This window comes from Columba livia, chromosome 1, assembly GCF_036013475.1.
Source record: "Columba livia isolate bColLiv1 breed racing homer chromosome 1, bColLiv1.pat.W.v2, whole genome shotgun sequence".
In the NCBI taxonomy this organism is placed as follows: Eukaryota; Metazoa; Chordata; class Aves; order Columbiformes; family Columbidae; genus Columba; species Columba livia.
The window spans coordinates 80,289,793-80,305,802 of NC_088602.1; the positions used below are offsets into that span (position 1 = coordinate 80,289,793).

General features: G+C 38.9%; 1 protein-coding gene across 19 annotated transcripts in view; it reads left to right on the plus strand.

Annotated features, from left to right (window-relative positions):
* The window catches only part of ROBO2 (roundabout guidance receptor 2), a 1,092,721-nt gene that overhangs the window by 933,170 nt on the left and 143,541 nt on the right, over positions 1-16,010 (plus strand). For all 19 annotated transcript variants that reach the window (XM_021299764.2, XM_021299765.2, XM_065064248.1 and 16 more), the window contains 2 exons: positions 5,178-5,335; positions 6,962-7,082. In XM_021299764.2, the coding sequence (XP_021155439.2) occupies positions 5,178-5,335; positions 6,962-7,082 (279 nt within the window). The remainder of the gene's footprint in view (positions 1-5,177; positions 5,336-6,961; positions 7,083-16,010) is intronic.

Sequence of the window (16,010 nt, forward strand, 5' to 3'; positions counted from 1 at the left end):
AAATTAGCCTCCTATGCAATATCTGCATCAGGAGGTACGTGAAGGATGGGAAAAAGAACAGGAGGAAAAAAGTATATAGTTCCATATAATCCTTTTTTTTAAAAGAAGATGGCAGTTTTTGCCAGGCAGCACACATGCAGAGGGAGCTCAGAAACTCCCTGAGAGTGTTGCCTAGAACTATTGCCTAGGTTGTGATTTTTTTTTTTTAATTTATTTACAAAATGTGACAAAGGCAGTTGCTGAAACAAAGAGGTAGGGCAGCGGCATCCTCAAACAAAGTGTATTCTTCATAAGGAAGGTTGTCTGTGACCCTTTGTTTTTTTCTGCCACTTCATTTCAGCAGGTAGTGCTGGCTTGCTCAGAGACCATTTCAGTAAATCATACACATTAGCCAAGTTCTAAAATGCCCCCCTAAAACATACACTACCTAAAGTATAATAATCCTTGAATCTGTCCACTGCATGACATCTGGGCAGTTACTTGACATAATAACTCATGTTGATTGTGCATATTGGTGTGTATCAGAGGAGAGCCAAAAGCAGTGGTTGAGAGATTAGGATTTAGGAAAATGCCTGTGGGGTAGTGCCTTGGATCAGGGGAGACCTACCTGCCTGTGGTGAGCAGCCTGCCACTGATGTGGCTGTGTAAAATCTTCATATGAGAACATTATTATCCTGAGATAAGCACAAAACAAAGCAGGAGAGGGAAAATAAACTACTAGGACCCAAGTTACAGAAGGACATTAATATTCACTCAATATCTCTTTATACCTTCTAGTAAGCATGGCAGATGTAGCTGTGTTTTAAGACATTATCATTCACTGAAAGAAGCAAAGTCTTTCCCTCCCTCCCATCCCCAGCAATCTCAGATGTTCACCGTGCACACCAGGGGAGGAGGTGGAGAGTCGAGCGCTGGTGGGAGAAGAATGCAATTATCCCAAAGCCTCCTGACGGGCATCCACTTTTTCCTTCCAGCTTAGCTGCTCTGACCACAGGCTGGGGGCTCGTGGGACATGGACCAGATTGAAAAAGTGGAAGCAGACAGATGGTTATTTGTAATCATCATGTAAATGTAAATCCTATAAAAATGTTTTCTTTCTAAAGGCCTGAAAGCTGTTGTAGTGGAAAGCAGGATTAAGGCATGGATATCTAGCCTAGAATAATTTTGACCCTGACACTTTCCCTCCTACCCTATAAACGTTGCAGCTTTATCTCCACTTCCTTTAAACAAATTGCTGGCGCCTCTGTTGAGGAAATTAATCCAGTTTCCGTGTAATTCCCTGAGTTTATGAGCATCAGTTTGACCGAGGCCTGGACTGGGGCCTAAGCTGACAGGTGCTTGTGAGCAGTTGCCTTGGGAGCGGGGACTTATTTTTAGTTCCTTCTCCCTCAGTCGGGCAGGTGCGTGCCCTGCCAGCGTTTATCTCTGTGCTGCCCTTGCTTGATGTGCTTGTTTTCTGTGATTGCGCTCGCAGGTACCTGTAAATGGCCCTGCAGGACTTTGTGTGCCTTAAAGACTGATGTGACAGCTCGCAGACATCTATCTTGCTTGAGCAGCATCAACTTGTTTGAGCTACAAAGAGACCGATCAAATTTTAATTAACTTTTGTCCACAGCACCGTTATCGGCCACGTGTACGATTTAGCTGTCCTTTCCAGCTCTTTGGTCCCCTGGTGCCTTTCCAGATAGTGAAGAGAAAGCTTTTGCCCTTCTGAGGCTTTGTCTCTCAAAATGTGAGGGTGTTTGTGGTGCCGTGGGGCTGCCCTTGGGGCCGAGCGGCTGCCTCCGGGTTCCCGTGCTCCCAGGAGACCAGGTGCACTGCAGACCCAGTGCAGGCACATGGAGTGGGATGCCGGCAATCACTCTTTTGGCATCCCTTGTTAAATGTGAGGAAACACCCGTGGCGAGCACAAATGGAGCTGTGTACATTGCATTAAAACTGGAATAAAGTAAAAAAAAAAAGAAAAGAAAAAAAAATAACAGGGGATGGTGAAGAAGAGGAGTCTGATGGCAGCATTTTGCCATTTGTGTTGTATTTTTAAAACACTGGTATTCATACCCCACCAAGAGGGCCTTGAGGAGGGCTGGGTTCTTGAGTGAACAAAAGCCTCTTGCCAGCATGTGGAGAGGGTGATCTGCTCAGGCGCACTCATGGTTATTTGGAAGTATTGCGGATAATCAACTGAGTAATATTCTTGCAGCTCTCAACCATTTTTCTGTTTTCACAGACGATTGTGCCATTAGATATGGTGGATGCACTAAGCTGTACTCCAGCTTTTCCATTTACCATGCTAATAAGTGTGAACTCAACTTCCAGTTGACGCTTCTTTCTTCTATGGCTTTCTGTGCCGTGGGAGCGGGACAGCTGAGCTCACTCTCCGGTTTCCTCCTGCACGCACCCTCCCTCTTCCCTGCTCCTTCCTCAGGGTGATGCTGGGATGTGCTGGGATGGCTGTGCTGGTCAGATTAACATCTGAGATTTGTGTTGTCATTATTACATTGCATTAAAAGCACTGAAACACAGGAATGGCAGCCCATGCCCTCTGCTCTTTGCTTTGTTTTTCTCTGTGCTTTTATTCTTAGTCTTTTCCTTACTTTACCTGACTTTTTGTTTTTGCTCTCGCTAAACTTACTCTTAAACTTACTCTTCCTCTCTGAGTTTCTTTCTTTGCTTTAGTTTAAATTCCACACATTTTTCTCTTATCTTTGTCTTTCTGCCTCTGCTTTATTTTTTCCCTGTTTCATTTTCCTCCATTCTTTGTTTTTCTCCAGAACACAGAATGCTTTAGATAGAAATAGTGAGATAAATCTATTCAAGATTCACATATGTGCTGAGGTACAGAGCAAGATTCAGTAAACCCCGTAGCATCAATTTTGTCTTCCATTCAAGCCAGATTTGCAGTAAGACTTGGCTAAAGGAATGTGATAAAATCAAATCACCTCTTAGCCTCATATTCTGAGGCTGATTGGAACCTTACACAGTTGCTGGGATGATTCAGAGAAAGTTAATGTAATTTGCTGTGTATTACCCCAAGAAACTGTATTTGTCAGCTTCATATAGCAGTGTGAAGTGTTCAAGGAAAATGTTTTCCTTAATATTGCTGCCAGGAGTTAGGACTCAGGAGTATGAAGTGATTATATCATGGGATCTGTTGATTTTCTGGTGTTTTTCCACTGATGGATTTGCACTGAAGTTCTGTAATCGTACAAAGAATCAAACCAAGGAAAATTAATATTTATTTTGTGTGTAATAATAGTGGAAGAAGTTGATGTTTATCCATTTGCCAGTTATGTGAAAGAGGGCATAGCACTCCCTAGAAGTATTTTTTCTTCCCGTGTATCATAGTGATCACAAAGACACAGGAAGATGCTTCCTAAAATAGGTGGGTTTGTAAGGTTTGTTTGTTTGTTTTTGTTGTTTTGGTTTTTTGTTTGTTTGTTTGTTGTTGTTTTCCTGGTTCTTTCCCTGGAATTGCTGTGGTATCAGCTTTCTCAGCTTTGCAAAATCTTGTAATGCGAAATAGTCAGCAGCCCATGATCTTCAGCATACTGTTTCTGTGTTGTGCATTGTGTAAGTTATTTCCTCCATTTGGTCTTGAAGCTCTATGCATTCTATTTCTGTCGGTTTGATTATTGTGAATCAAAAGCGTATGAATGATTCGTATTAATCAGAAATATTTGGGGGTTGAGTCTTTCATTATCTGTTGGGAAAATGTATCAATTTGGTATGTCACCTGAGAAGACCAGGGGTTCTTGCCGGAGCTGCATTTATTGCCAGCTGTGTCCTGTCACTTTTATTTTATGTTTCCAAGAGCAAGACCTAAATAATCACTCTTTCTTGTGTTAGGAAAGGAATTAACTTCCAATTAATTTCCTCCTTCCTCTGGGATCTACCTGTGTATCCCAAAATGGGGAACAATAAAAGTTACCTCGTGTCATTTTGAGTGCCACAAATAATACAGCACACTCACCTCAGCCCATTCAGAGACCAATTCTTGTACGTATTAATCATATTTTCTTCTGGCTTATTACAGAACAAAAAACTATTCAGTTCCAAATGTTAATATGGGGCACATTTTATTAACAGTGAAAGCAGTAAATTATCTCTGCTTATGAAATGAGACTGAGCAATTTCTGCTGAACTCTTCCTGACTTGCCCCTTCACTAGGATACAACGTTTTCTAATTTCTCAGAGGGCCCTGGTTCCATTAAGGGCGAGAACTGTTTTAAAGCTGTAATGAAAGCCATACGTAGCTGAAACTCAAGGAGGGGAAATGCCCTAAATTCTATTTCAGTAGCTCATCTAGAGCTATTTTCAGTTTTATGTTTATAAGAATGTCAATTAACCTAGAGACTGGAACACACATGGAAGAATAATGATGAAGTGGATATAATTTTAACACACTGAAGCCAGCTAGTTGGACATAATCCTTCTTTATAGAAGCTTGATTTACATAAGAAGCTGGCCTGTGTTGCCCAATTTAGTTCTCAAACAGCTTGGTGATTTAAATGCTCTTTCCTTTCGATGTTGTGGGGCAGCAGTGGTTAAAGGTGCAGAAAAATTACTACTAAAAATATAAAAGGAAAAAATGTATATTCTGGAAGCACGCTACCATCAGCTTGATTTTTCTGACTTACTTCACAACAGGTGATCACTTTGGCATGTATTTGCTGATATTATTATTCTTATATTACTAATAGCAATACCTTTGATTGAGATGCAGTCCTGCAATTTGGTGTCAGTTGTGTCACTTCTTTACGTAGCGTATGCTGAAGATCCAGGCAAGCCAGATATTCGGCGTGTTGTATTCTGTTATGAAAAGAACTCAACATCAGACCTGCAAAGCTACTTTTGCAAAGGTGGAAAATGATCCTGTCAAGGCTAAAAAGAGTAATGGGTACTACAGATCTTTCTAATTTAAGTGCAGAGCAGTGTTCTTACCTGGAGAAAAAAACGAGGGGGAAAAAAAAGAAGTCTGTGAAATCTGCTTCCATTGGATAAAAGGTCACACCTCACGAATATAGTAAATATAAGGTGCAAAGTCATCACCTAGTAATGGTTGAGACTTTTCTGTTTGCTTGGTTAATATTATATGTATCTGCATGTATTTTTCTCCCCAGTTGCAATGTCATCACTTCTGGTAATTCTTTTCTTCTTTCCCTCATATTTTACGTTAGTGCTACGGGATGACTTCCGCCAAAACCCTACAGATGTTGTGGTGGCAGCTGGGGAGCCTGCCATATTGGAGTGCCAGCCACCTCGTGGACACCCTGAGCCTACCATCTCCTGGAAGAAAGATAAAGTCCGTATTGATGACAAAGAGGAGCGGATCAGTGTGAGTACAACTGAGGTGGACATCTATAGACACTGTACCTGTGTTCAAGCCCTGCAGCTGAGTGCAGCAGAACTTTACAGCTTTGTAGCCTTTCCCACAGACACTCATCATTACCCTTAGCAGTTTGCCTCTCTGAGCTTTCCAAAATTAGGGGGAGAAGGTTGTCTATTTCTTCTGGTTTGTGTCTCCAACTTGAACTTCCTTGAGGCTTGAAATGTGTAAACAGTACAACAGAGATCCATTGGAGCTGTAGATTGGGTCATGTAAGTTGCTCTGTTAGATGGGGGACTTAGTGCCTGACTTTGACAGATTTAGCCTTATCTTTTCTAGATCTCAGTTCACTGAAATGAGATCTCAGTTAATTGAAACAAGAATATCAGAGAAGTGCTTTAAAGATAAAATCAGTCATATCTGTGAGGTACACAAATACTCTGTGGGGAAAAAAACAACATCTTAGGATGATATTGGTAATGTGTTTAGTGTAATGATTGGGGTGTACAGTTTAAATAAATGCTGAAGTTACACTCTAAAGAATAATTGTTCCTGAATAGGAACACAGCTTGAGTAAATGAGTAACACTGGTTGAATTCTGTGACAGTTCATTCCATGTACTGAATGAAAAAGGGTCCAAAACAAATACCTAACTTATCAAGTGATTAGAGATGACATCATGGTATGTGCAAGCAAATGGGATAAATTAAGGGTGCAGCAACACATTTCATTCCTAATTTTTGGATGCTTATTTTTCACTGTTAATATTCCTTTAAGAAAGTTTTGTTGTGTATAATGGTAACTCACTCAGTGCTGACCTTATTAAATGTGGAAGTACTATCAGGAAGCTTGTTCACTGCTTTGGATGCTGAAGGAAGTATTTCAAGCTAAACAATCTAAGTGGCTGCTATTTGTGGGCTAGTCTTTGCTGGGGTCTGCTGAAGAGTAGAGAAAGCAAGAGTGGCAGGAAACTGGTTATAATTCCCTGACTCTTGTTTCCTTGGCTATATTCCTAGCTTATTCTGGAGCGCCCCATTGTCCAATTTTCCATGCTGTCTGTGACTTCACAAGCTGCAAATTTGTTATTTTATTTCTTTCAGCTACCCTGCCCTTTCACTCTGTAAGCACCCTTTGTAGCCAGGAAAATGTTAAGTCTTACGGGAATCAGGTGAATTATCAGTCTGTTTGTTTCAAGGAAAAGAGAAAATCTGTCCTAAGCAGTGAGCAAGGAAACTGTTCAGACACCAGTAAAATAAAATGAGCTAAATAATACTAAGTAAATTGCCTTTTTCTTAAGCGAGATATCCAGTGTGCTTTACCTATCACCATACAAGAAATATAAGTACTCTGCGTTGCCAAAGTGGCAGCAAGAAGTGTAATCTTTGAAATGTAAAGCATTTGATGAAAACCAAAGAAAAAACTGAAATGTGGTTAAAATCTGTCAGGAGGATAAAATGTGTCCTAGAAGAGCTTTAAGATATTCAAGTATATAGGATTATAATTTTCAACTATACACATATTCATAAACAAAACTTTTAAATGCCATAGTTGTGGAACTTTCTGCCTGAGAAGGTAGCTTTTTTTCTGATCTTGTGTTGATCTGAAATTAAAAATATATTCCTTGTTTTGAAATAGATACGTGGTGGGAAGCTGATGATCTCCAACACAAGAAAAAGTGATGCCGGCATGTACACTTGCGTTGGAACAAACATAGTGGGGGAGCGAGACAGCGACCCAGCAGAGCTGACCGTCTTCGGTAAAGTGACTCAAGCTTTTGTTTTCTTTTCAGTATGAATGACAAAGACTGAATTGACATGGGTGACTCATCAAAATATGAGACAAAACAAGATTAACACAACACAGTAGTACTGTTTAAGCTGCGTTTCACAGTTTCTGAAGAAGAGCAGGTTTCAAAGGCTGCAATTTATAATTATGAAGCTGTGATGGTTCAACACTTTCCTTCTAAGCAGTTTCAGTTCAGTTGGAGGTCCTTGGTGATATGCATACATTCAGAGATGGTAATGCAGGACATAATGCTCTCCTTCACAAAATTGCCAAATGTAATACTTCTAATACAGTTGACAATGTCTGCTTAACAGAGATTTGGACCAGCATTGCCTATTTAAATAATTCCTTATTCCTGGGGTTGTGAAATCAAATCTTTGTAGGAGAGCACAGAAGAGATCAATTGATCAGTAAAAAGTCATCGGGGAATATCCTAAGATGAACTTTTTGAATATATAGAGAGACTTTTGTCAATGTTTTTTAAAGGGCATGAAACAGCTTTTCATCTTGTAAGTGAAGGCATCATTTAGGTTTTTGGTATTGCTGAATGAATCAAAACCAGACATGTTTCCTGTATGAAAGAGCTACTAGACCTGATGGGCAAGGCAAGAAGTTGTTAGGAACATTTGCCCTGTGTTGACGGTCAAGAGCAAGAGTAGAGTAACACTGAACCTAGAGCTGGATCTGTCCTGCTAACAACTAGGTAAGAATCAAAGCTGCAAAATCCTGCTATGGTACATCCTACGGTCATGATGTTTTTATTTACCATTAGCTGTGTTTTTCTAGGAATTAGTCTAGACATCTTGAGCAAACAAAATAAAATCAATAAGGAAAAAATACCTCACTGCTAAATAAATACATACATATATCCAAAAGAGAAAGAGAAAAGTGTTAATGTCCTTCCTGCTACACCTTCTTGATATCCTTGATATAATACCAAAAATTCCAAACAAGGCTGTTTGGAATTCCAGTAAAACTTTCTGTAGAAATCCTAAGGTCCTTTTTGAAGCATGTGATCCTAATTTTTCACCTTATGCCTAATATGGTGCACTGGAAAACCCAGTCACACATATTGCCATCCACGTTTGCATGTATGTGCAGTTTAGCATCTGTTCATCTGCTTTAAAAAAAACATACTATGGTGCGAGTACGCGGCTGGTGGGGCTACAAAATATTCTTCCGCTTTCTCTCTGGCATTTTTCAGCAGCCCTCTTGTGCAGTTACCTTCTGTAACATCATCTTCCCTGAGATGCAGACACCTGTCCTCCAGGACTGAGTCCATGGGCTCCACCCTGTCGGTGTTGACCTCCTGCAACTGGTCAGCAAACCGGATCGCTTTCTGCAGCCGCTCCACGCCCTCCCTTTCCCATGGCCTAATAGACAAGCTAACTAAGGCCTGCTTATGTCAATTAAAATGGGCTCTGCTCATACAGTTGCTCGGTGGACTCATGTCCACGCTCCTTGAGCCAACCCCTGACACTATGGGATTCACGAAAGGCGTAGAAAAGTTACCGCTAGACAAGATCTGTGGGTGACTGAGGATTCGCTGCATGACTGTAAAGGCTTTCACTCTACTTTGTTGCGGATTCATGGAAGCATATGACTTTTAAAGACAGAATTAGACTATCCTGCAAAAAAAACACAGAAAGGATCTCAATCACATTATTATGTTCTTTGCAGCCAATTGTTGAAGTTGTGCCTTTATACAGATGTAAAAGAGACATGACATGTCTTCTTCATCAGTTTAAGTACTGATAATCTCTAGTAATACTCCCTGTGGATAGCAAGCAGATTGCAGTCCTAAACTACAAAGCCTTAAGAAATCCTTAAGAAAATAATTTGTTAAAAAGCATTGAACTGTAGGAATGAAAACTGAAATTTGCATGTAATTTCATATCCTGCAGAGCTACGAAAAGTATTAGGTTTGTCTTGAGGTGCAAAATATTACATAGCCAATTATGATATTCTGATTTTTTTTTACAGGATTTAATCATAGCAATCAACTTGTAAGATACAATCTAAGTCTATTTTGTGAACACTGAACAGAATCAGCAATAGATGAAATTAGATATTTTAATTCTTCTTAATTGTGTTAGACTACCTAAAGAAAATTTTATTTAAAATTCCTTTCCTCTCTGGCTATCTTCCTGTCTAAAATTCCTCTTTTATCTAGGTATTCCTTTCCTATCTTCCTTTTTGCTCTACAAGAGTAGCATGCAGGAATCAGGTGCTTGGTTATGATTTACTGTTAGACGATTCGACTGTCCTGTGTCCATTTCCTGGCTGCCACCTGGCCCTGAATCTCTCTGTTGGTGTATTGGGCTCACTGTGTAGTTGTGTCCAGGTTAGTCCTGGTCCACTCCACACAAACAAAGGTGGCTTGGCTTTGCTCCCTACCAGCAGAACAGATGTATTCCATTCCCGTAGTCCTTGCAGCAGCTCATGTGTGGGTGGGTGCGTGCACAGTGCACTGGAGGTCATTATCCATGATGTTTCCAGGAAGCAATGTATCTACTGGGCAGTCCGATCAGTTGAAGCATACACGATAAATCCAATAAATCCAGCCATGCTGGGGAATGGCAGGTTGGCTGTGCGTGTTCAGATCGACTTTACTGAACACAGACAAAAACATGGTCATCTGTTAAGTCCACAGCCTTCCTCTAATATGACTCACAGGTTTGAGGAACATGGGAATACTGGAAACCTTTAAAAAAAAAATGATAAGATTATCATCATACTTATTCATGTGTCCAACTTCAACTGTTTGGACATATTTGAAAATGGGCTTTATAATAAAAATGAAGATAGCTAAGAGACTTAGAGAATTTAATAAAGGGGCTGGCAAACCTACAATTGGTGCTGATTCTGGAGAGGAATGTGTATTAATTAGCTGATTATTAATGTCTCCATTCCTTTTCCAAATAACGAACCCCCAAACCCTTTCCATAGTGTGTGCAGGGGACCTTAATAAACATGCTACTCTGTAGGAAAAGGAACTGTTTCATACTAGTTCTCAAACCTTTCCAGGAATCAGCCACTTGTTACTTTTGGCTTTGCAAATTTTTCTGTAATACTTGAAGTTAATTTCTGCATGTGACTTGTGACAGAACTCTGGCTCCCTGTACAGTAAATTTAGCTTGAGGCATTGCCTCTGGAAAAACTGAGTCAGTGTGGTGGTAACTGGTGGCCTGAGGGGAACAGCATGGAAGCCTAGCCTAAAAGATTACATCTTTCCTGAGGTTTAAAAAAAAAAATAAAGAAAAGGCAATAAGAAGAGAAGAAAATAGAAGTTTCCTGTGTGCAGAATGTATCCACTTGGCTGGGTACCCCTTCAATAACCTTTGCTGAGAGATAGTTGTGGATAATACATGTAGAACTTTCACAAAAACAAGTAATTTTCTTTGGTTCTTTTTTTCAACCCCATCTGCAAGGAAAACCTAGTTCTCAACATTTAGGCACTCATCCAAGTTAAGGATGTTCAAGCATATTGGTAGTGTCGATGCATATTGCATTTCTTCTGTTCTCAAGTCGTGATTCTTCTGCTAACAGAAAAGTGCTGAACTTTCTCAAGTAAAATCATAAAACAAACTGATTATATCAGCAGTGCTTCCCAAAATCATTCATGTGTCTTAAATAGTGGCAATGGTGCGCTACATTTTGTCAATCTTCCCTTTCAAGCAACACTGCTAATTTTTGCCTTTATGAGGCTCCAAGGTGTAATCTTGGGGTGAAGCAAGAAGGCAGGGTCTGTCATAGAGTGTAAATTGGCCTTTAAAGAAAGGTAATGGCTAATCCATCAATCCTAATCTTCACAAAAAGAGGCAGCTTGGTACTTTGTTATTATGGACAAATTATTCTAAAGGCCAAATTCAGAAGTGGTAAGTGATACAAATTAGGCTGTTTTGCTTGTGTTTGGGCTTATAGCCTTTGGCTGAACAGAATTAAAGCAAGATGCAAACCAGAAACAGTTTCATTCCAATTTGTAAGAAAGCTTGATTTGTAAATGTGTAGTATGGAGCCAGAAATTAAATAAAGTAAGAATTACTGTTTAAGTTAACCTTTTATCATTTTGTCATACTACTGCACACTTCTCAGATAAGTTTTCAAGTTGTTTTAACTATTTCAGGTTCCACTTTGTTCCTTTGGACTTAAAATGGTATGTTTGAAGAGAATGTACAAAGGTATATCGTGTATATTGATTCTGAAGTTCAGTGAAATCAATGAAAGCCTTAATATATCAACTTCAAGAGGCTGGCATCAAGCAGTGGAAAAAGATATATTTAGAAGAGCCTCAAAAGAATCTAAAGCATAACTAAGAAGAGAACAAAAATGTCTTAAAAGATATATCAATTCGGACATATTAAAGATTGTTTTGGATTAATCTTTGACTTCGGCTTTGGTACCTGAACCTTTTTTCAGCTAATAAGGTCCTGTGGGATGAAGAGGTATTTTTGATGCTTGAAGAAGTATTTCTGTTTGATGTTCTCTAGACATTGTCGGGATGAAATAGAAACCATAGTTCCAGAACGAATATACTATGATGACATGATCTAAGAGGAAAAAAATCCAAAAACCTCTTAATGAAATCGTTGTGCCCCATTTTACTTTCCTGAGCTCTGACTATGTGGAAGGCCTTAGCAGAGAGTCTTGTCCCATCATATCCTGGAAATTAATCCCAGAGTCTTTCTCAGCTACATGGAAAACCTGCCAAAATTGGGTTTACATTCACAGTTCAAGACGGAGAAATTGGCAGTGAATATTTTGTCCTTCAGGGCAAAGCTCCTCCTGTTTTTCTTCGATCCTGGTATTTCTTACTTACAGTGTATGTGTCGCAGCTTGCAAAAAGCCAGTTTGGTGTTGCAGTATTTGTTATCCACGGATACTGACAAGTTGTGATAGGATAATACTGCTGTGAAAAAGTGTCTGATCTGGTCTTCAAAGTCTGTGCCTAATGCTCAGTAAAAACTGAAATTAGCACGGTTGCAGATGTATGTTCAAGGAGAAAAACACTAACAATTAATAAAAATCATTCTACTTTATTTGCATCTGCCTCTTAACCGTGCTCTGTGCAAGAAAATTTGCAATGGCTACACAAGTGCTTATTTCTCAAATGAAAAATGGAAAAAAGTAGCTAAAAGGAGGCAGTAGAAAAATGTATTTTAAATACAAAACCATCTGGTTTTGCAATTGTATTTTCAATTATTTGGGCAATGTAGGAAAATTTACTACGATGCTAATATCCTGTCTTCTATATCTTCATTTTTGGCAGAGAGCTTTACTCTATCCAGATCCCATGCGTGTTAATGAAATAACTACACTATTGACAGCATTCTGAAGTGAAACTTACTTCCAACCATCTAATGGCTTTATTTTGTTTTGTTTAATTTTTCCTTTACATCAGAAAGCTGGAGTGAAAAAGCTTTTATTTTTTTAACTATTTGCTATTAAATGTCTCCTCAAAGTCAGCCTTTTAATTCATGTTTTAATGCTTCTTCCTAGCACAGAAAAACATTTTTAAAAAATGGTGCCTTCTCTTCAGCAAAGACAGAGAAAACAGTTCTAAATCAGATTGAGTGTCTGCATTATGGGGACCATCAAATCCTTCACTGTAGCAGTTGCCTGAGCAGAGAAAATATATTAAGTTAGTTAGGATCATTTTAATTAGATTAAGGTCCCATCTGTGGCTGTCCAACTTTTTGAGGAACAGAGAAAGGGCAATAATGCATCTGAGGGTCATTGGAGTCTCTCTAATAGACTGTGATACTCAGACCAACTGTTAAATAGAGGAAGAATTGAGTTCTGGAGTTAGTTTCTATCAGCACGCAAAGCGAGGAAAGGATTTTCTTGTGTTTCTGGTTAGGATCAGTTCTGTAGATTTTCTTGCCATGTGTATCTCAAGCACTGCAACAGGTTGTAGGTGTGTGTCCGGGTTGCATTAACAATCCCCTTTTATAACCGTAAGCAAAGTTTATTCTGAAGTTAGAAAGGTCACTTTAGTAATAGCACGACTTGTTGACATGACATATAACCATAACATATTTTATAGTTATTTTTAAAGATTTTTAATATTAATCAGAGCAAGTCCGGGAAGTGCGTAGTATTTACTCAGTGAAAACTTATAGCTATATTATTTTTTTATATATGTCTATGATTTAAATTTATTACACTATCTTGTTTCTCAAAGGTATTGTGTTCTAAATGCTGTTGACAGACTAATAATGTTTAATTATTCCACAAGGCTTTATTTATGGGAAAACTATTTCAAAATAGAAAAATAAAAATATTATTTCTCAAGTTTAGCTTTGAAACTAAATTTGACCTGGCTGCCTGAATAAACCTTCTTTATTTAGCATGCTCTGGCAAGCAGCTCTTTGTCTCCTGAGAGATTAACATTGTAAGCAAGTTATGCAGGTGACTCAAATCCAGTTAATCTCACATAAAGAATGTTAATTGCATTGGCAATGGCATTCACTCTGATCACTTTATAGCTGTATAATTAGCCGTTGGACATATTCAAGGGGTTGTGTGACTGATACAAATAGAGGAAACAACATGAGAGAAAACTTGTTCTTTCCTGATTCACACTGTGCAAAATGAAGAGATGATTGGAAAAAAATTGAAATAGTAGTTATTGGCATTTGCATCTCCGTGCTAACTGGGATCTGTACTTACATAGCTATTTTCTAGCAAATTCTTAACTGTTTCGTAAAATATACAGTTTGAGAAGCTGACCTGAAGCAAAACTCCTAAATTGCCTTGATGTGGAATCAAGTGATTTGACTAGTGACCTTTGGGCCATTTACTGTCTCGTCAATTGGGTTCTTCAGAAAATGTGATAGGAATTTGTTTTCTCATCTCCTGTATAGAAGCATTTATAGCCACAAGTAGCTATTTTATAAATTACCTTCTTAGCTCTTTACAGGCAGCTTTTATAAACATCTTCTAAAATAATTTTTGTATGCAGACCAAGCCAACATACAGGCACTTGCAGAGTTATTTAAATTCAGTGTGCATGAATCAGGGTCTCTAAATCATCTATGAGGATGCTGATCTGGATCAAAATTCTTGGTTTGTGATCACCTCTTGAAAAACAAATGTCAAAATGTAGATTGTATTGTGTACAAGGGTTGGTCTGAGCTTTTCTTAGGAGGGAAGTTGTGAATATGATACAGTTGCAAACTTTCAGAAAGTTTCATTAAGATGTTCCCTTCTAGATTCACATGATTACAGACAGGCCAAGTGCATTGCTTAGCGTTTAGGTTAATAACTAATGCATTTGTTTCTTTATAAAGTTTTAATAGGTTTGTGAAACTAAAAGGCTTTATCCAAATTTTTCCATGCCTGACTGGAAAATTTATATATGTGTGTGTATATATATATATATATATATATATACGTATTTTATTTTTTTTAATTGCTAAAATGATTCATTCTTCTGGAAGAATGTTCCTGCAGTTTGGAGGTGAAAAGGATAATTGGAGGGAAATGTGGAAAGACTTGAAGGAGATGAATGGAAGAAACTTTTTATCCTGAAAAAGACAGGTCCCTCTTATTGGATAACAGGGACCCAAACTTTGATGGGAAATAGCTACATTATGCCAGACATGTAATTTTTTGCTTGTCCAAATAATTTTCACCAAATTTTGCCAATTATGCCCCTCTCTAAAAAAATAAAAATAAATCATCAGTTCATATGCCAGGGACACCAGGTAGAATGCAGGTCTGAACAGCATTTTCCTTCAACTGCCCTGCACTCCTTCTGCTGTCACTCTCCTGGGATGATGCTTAGTCACTTCAGTGAAATTTCTTGTGTTAATGTAGTGGATGGACTGTATCTGCGTGGCACAGAGCAAAGAAGCTGCAGTTCAAGTTTAGTTTAAACACAGAGTGGAGAAGAGTCAATTTGCTGTGAGGTCCGAAGAAGTGAGAGGCATGAATAACTGGAAGGGAGACTGGACCTGTGAACTTGTTCACTTGCAGCTCTGAACAGTGATATTCTGGGCTAGGAGGAGACAAATAGGCTAAAGAACCAGTCAGCAGCTGGAAAGAGCTGGCGGAGCCAGTGGCTGGGATAGAGAGGGACTTGAGGCACTGTCACAGGCTGGCAAAGACACATCGATGATGGGAGGAGCAAACCCAGCTAGAGACTGGGAAGGGTCAGAAGATGATGTGCATTGGGAAGGAAAAATGTGGTGAAGCACACTTAGAGCAAGGAGCTGTAGTGAAGGTTTTATAAGGCTGGTACACAGACTTGAAAAAGGGAATAAAAACTGAGATTTCAAGGAGGGCTGAGAGAATAAAACTGAATTTACTTGCACAAATGTTGCCAGAACCTGTGGTCTTGGGCAGGACTAGGAACAGGACAAAAGCAGTGGCCCTAGAGAAATGAGGAGAAGAGCCTCTGCCCATTAGACGTGTTTTTATCTGTAGCATCTTGAAAAGTGCTATAGATTCTTGAGCGTGTCTATTCTTCTGCTGACAAAATATGTTTTTCCCTGCCAATAGATCTCTTTGCTACTATCATGGAATTCCTATGTGATGCTGTCACTCATTTACATAATTATTAACAGGTGGTTTCATGTTCTTTATTATAGGACTTAATATTCTGATTTGTAAAAGTGGTGAACATTTTATCAGCTGCAACTGAATTCAATGGAAGCTGAGCTTTGAACAGACAAAATTAATGCTAAATTCTCAAAAAAATAATTTGGCAGTTTTGTGTCTCAGGTTGAGCATCAAAATCCAGCAGACATTTTCTACCTTGCTTTCTTAGATTTCCATTGCACCTCAGAGAAGAGCTATGAAAATAAGTGAATTGTTTATGGACCATTAAGATATGTGTAATGGAGGTCATGAGGAAATTAATAATTCCATCTTTGAAGTGAAGTTTGAGTAGTAA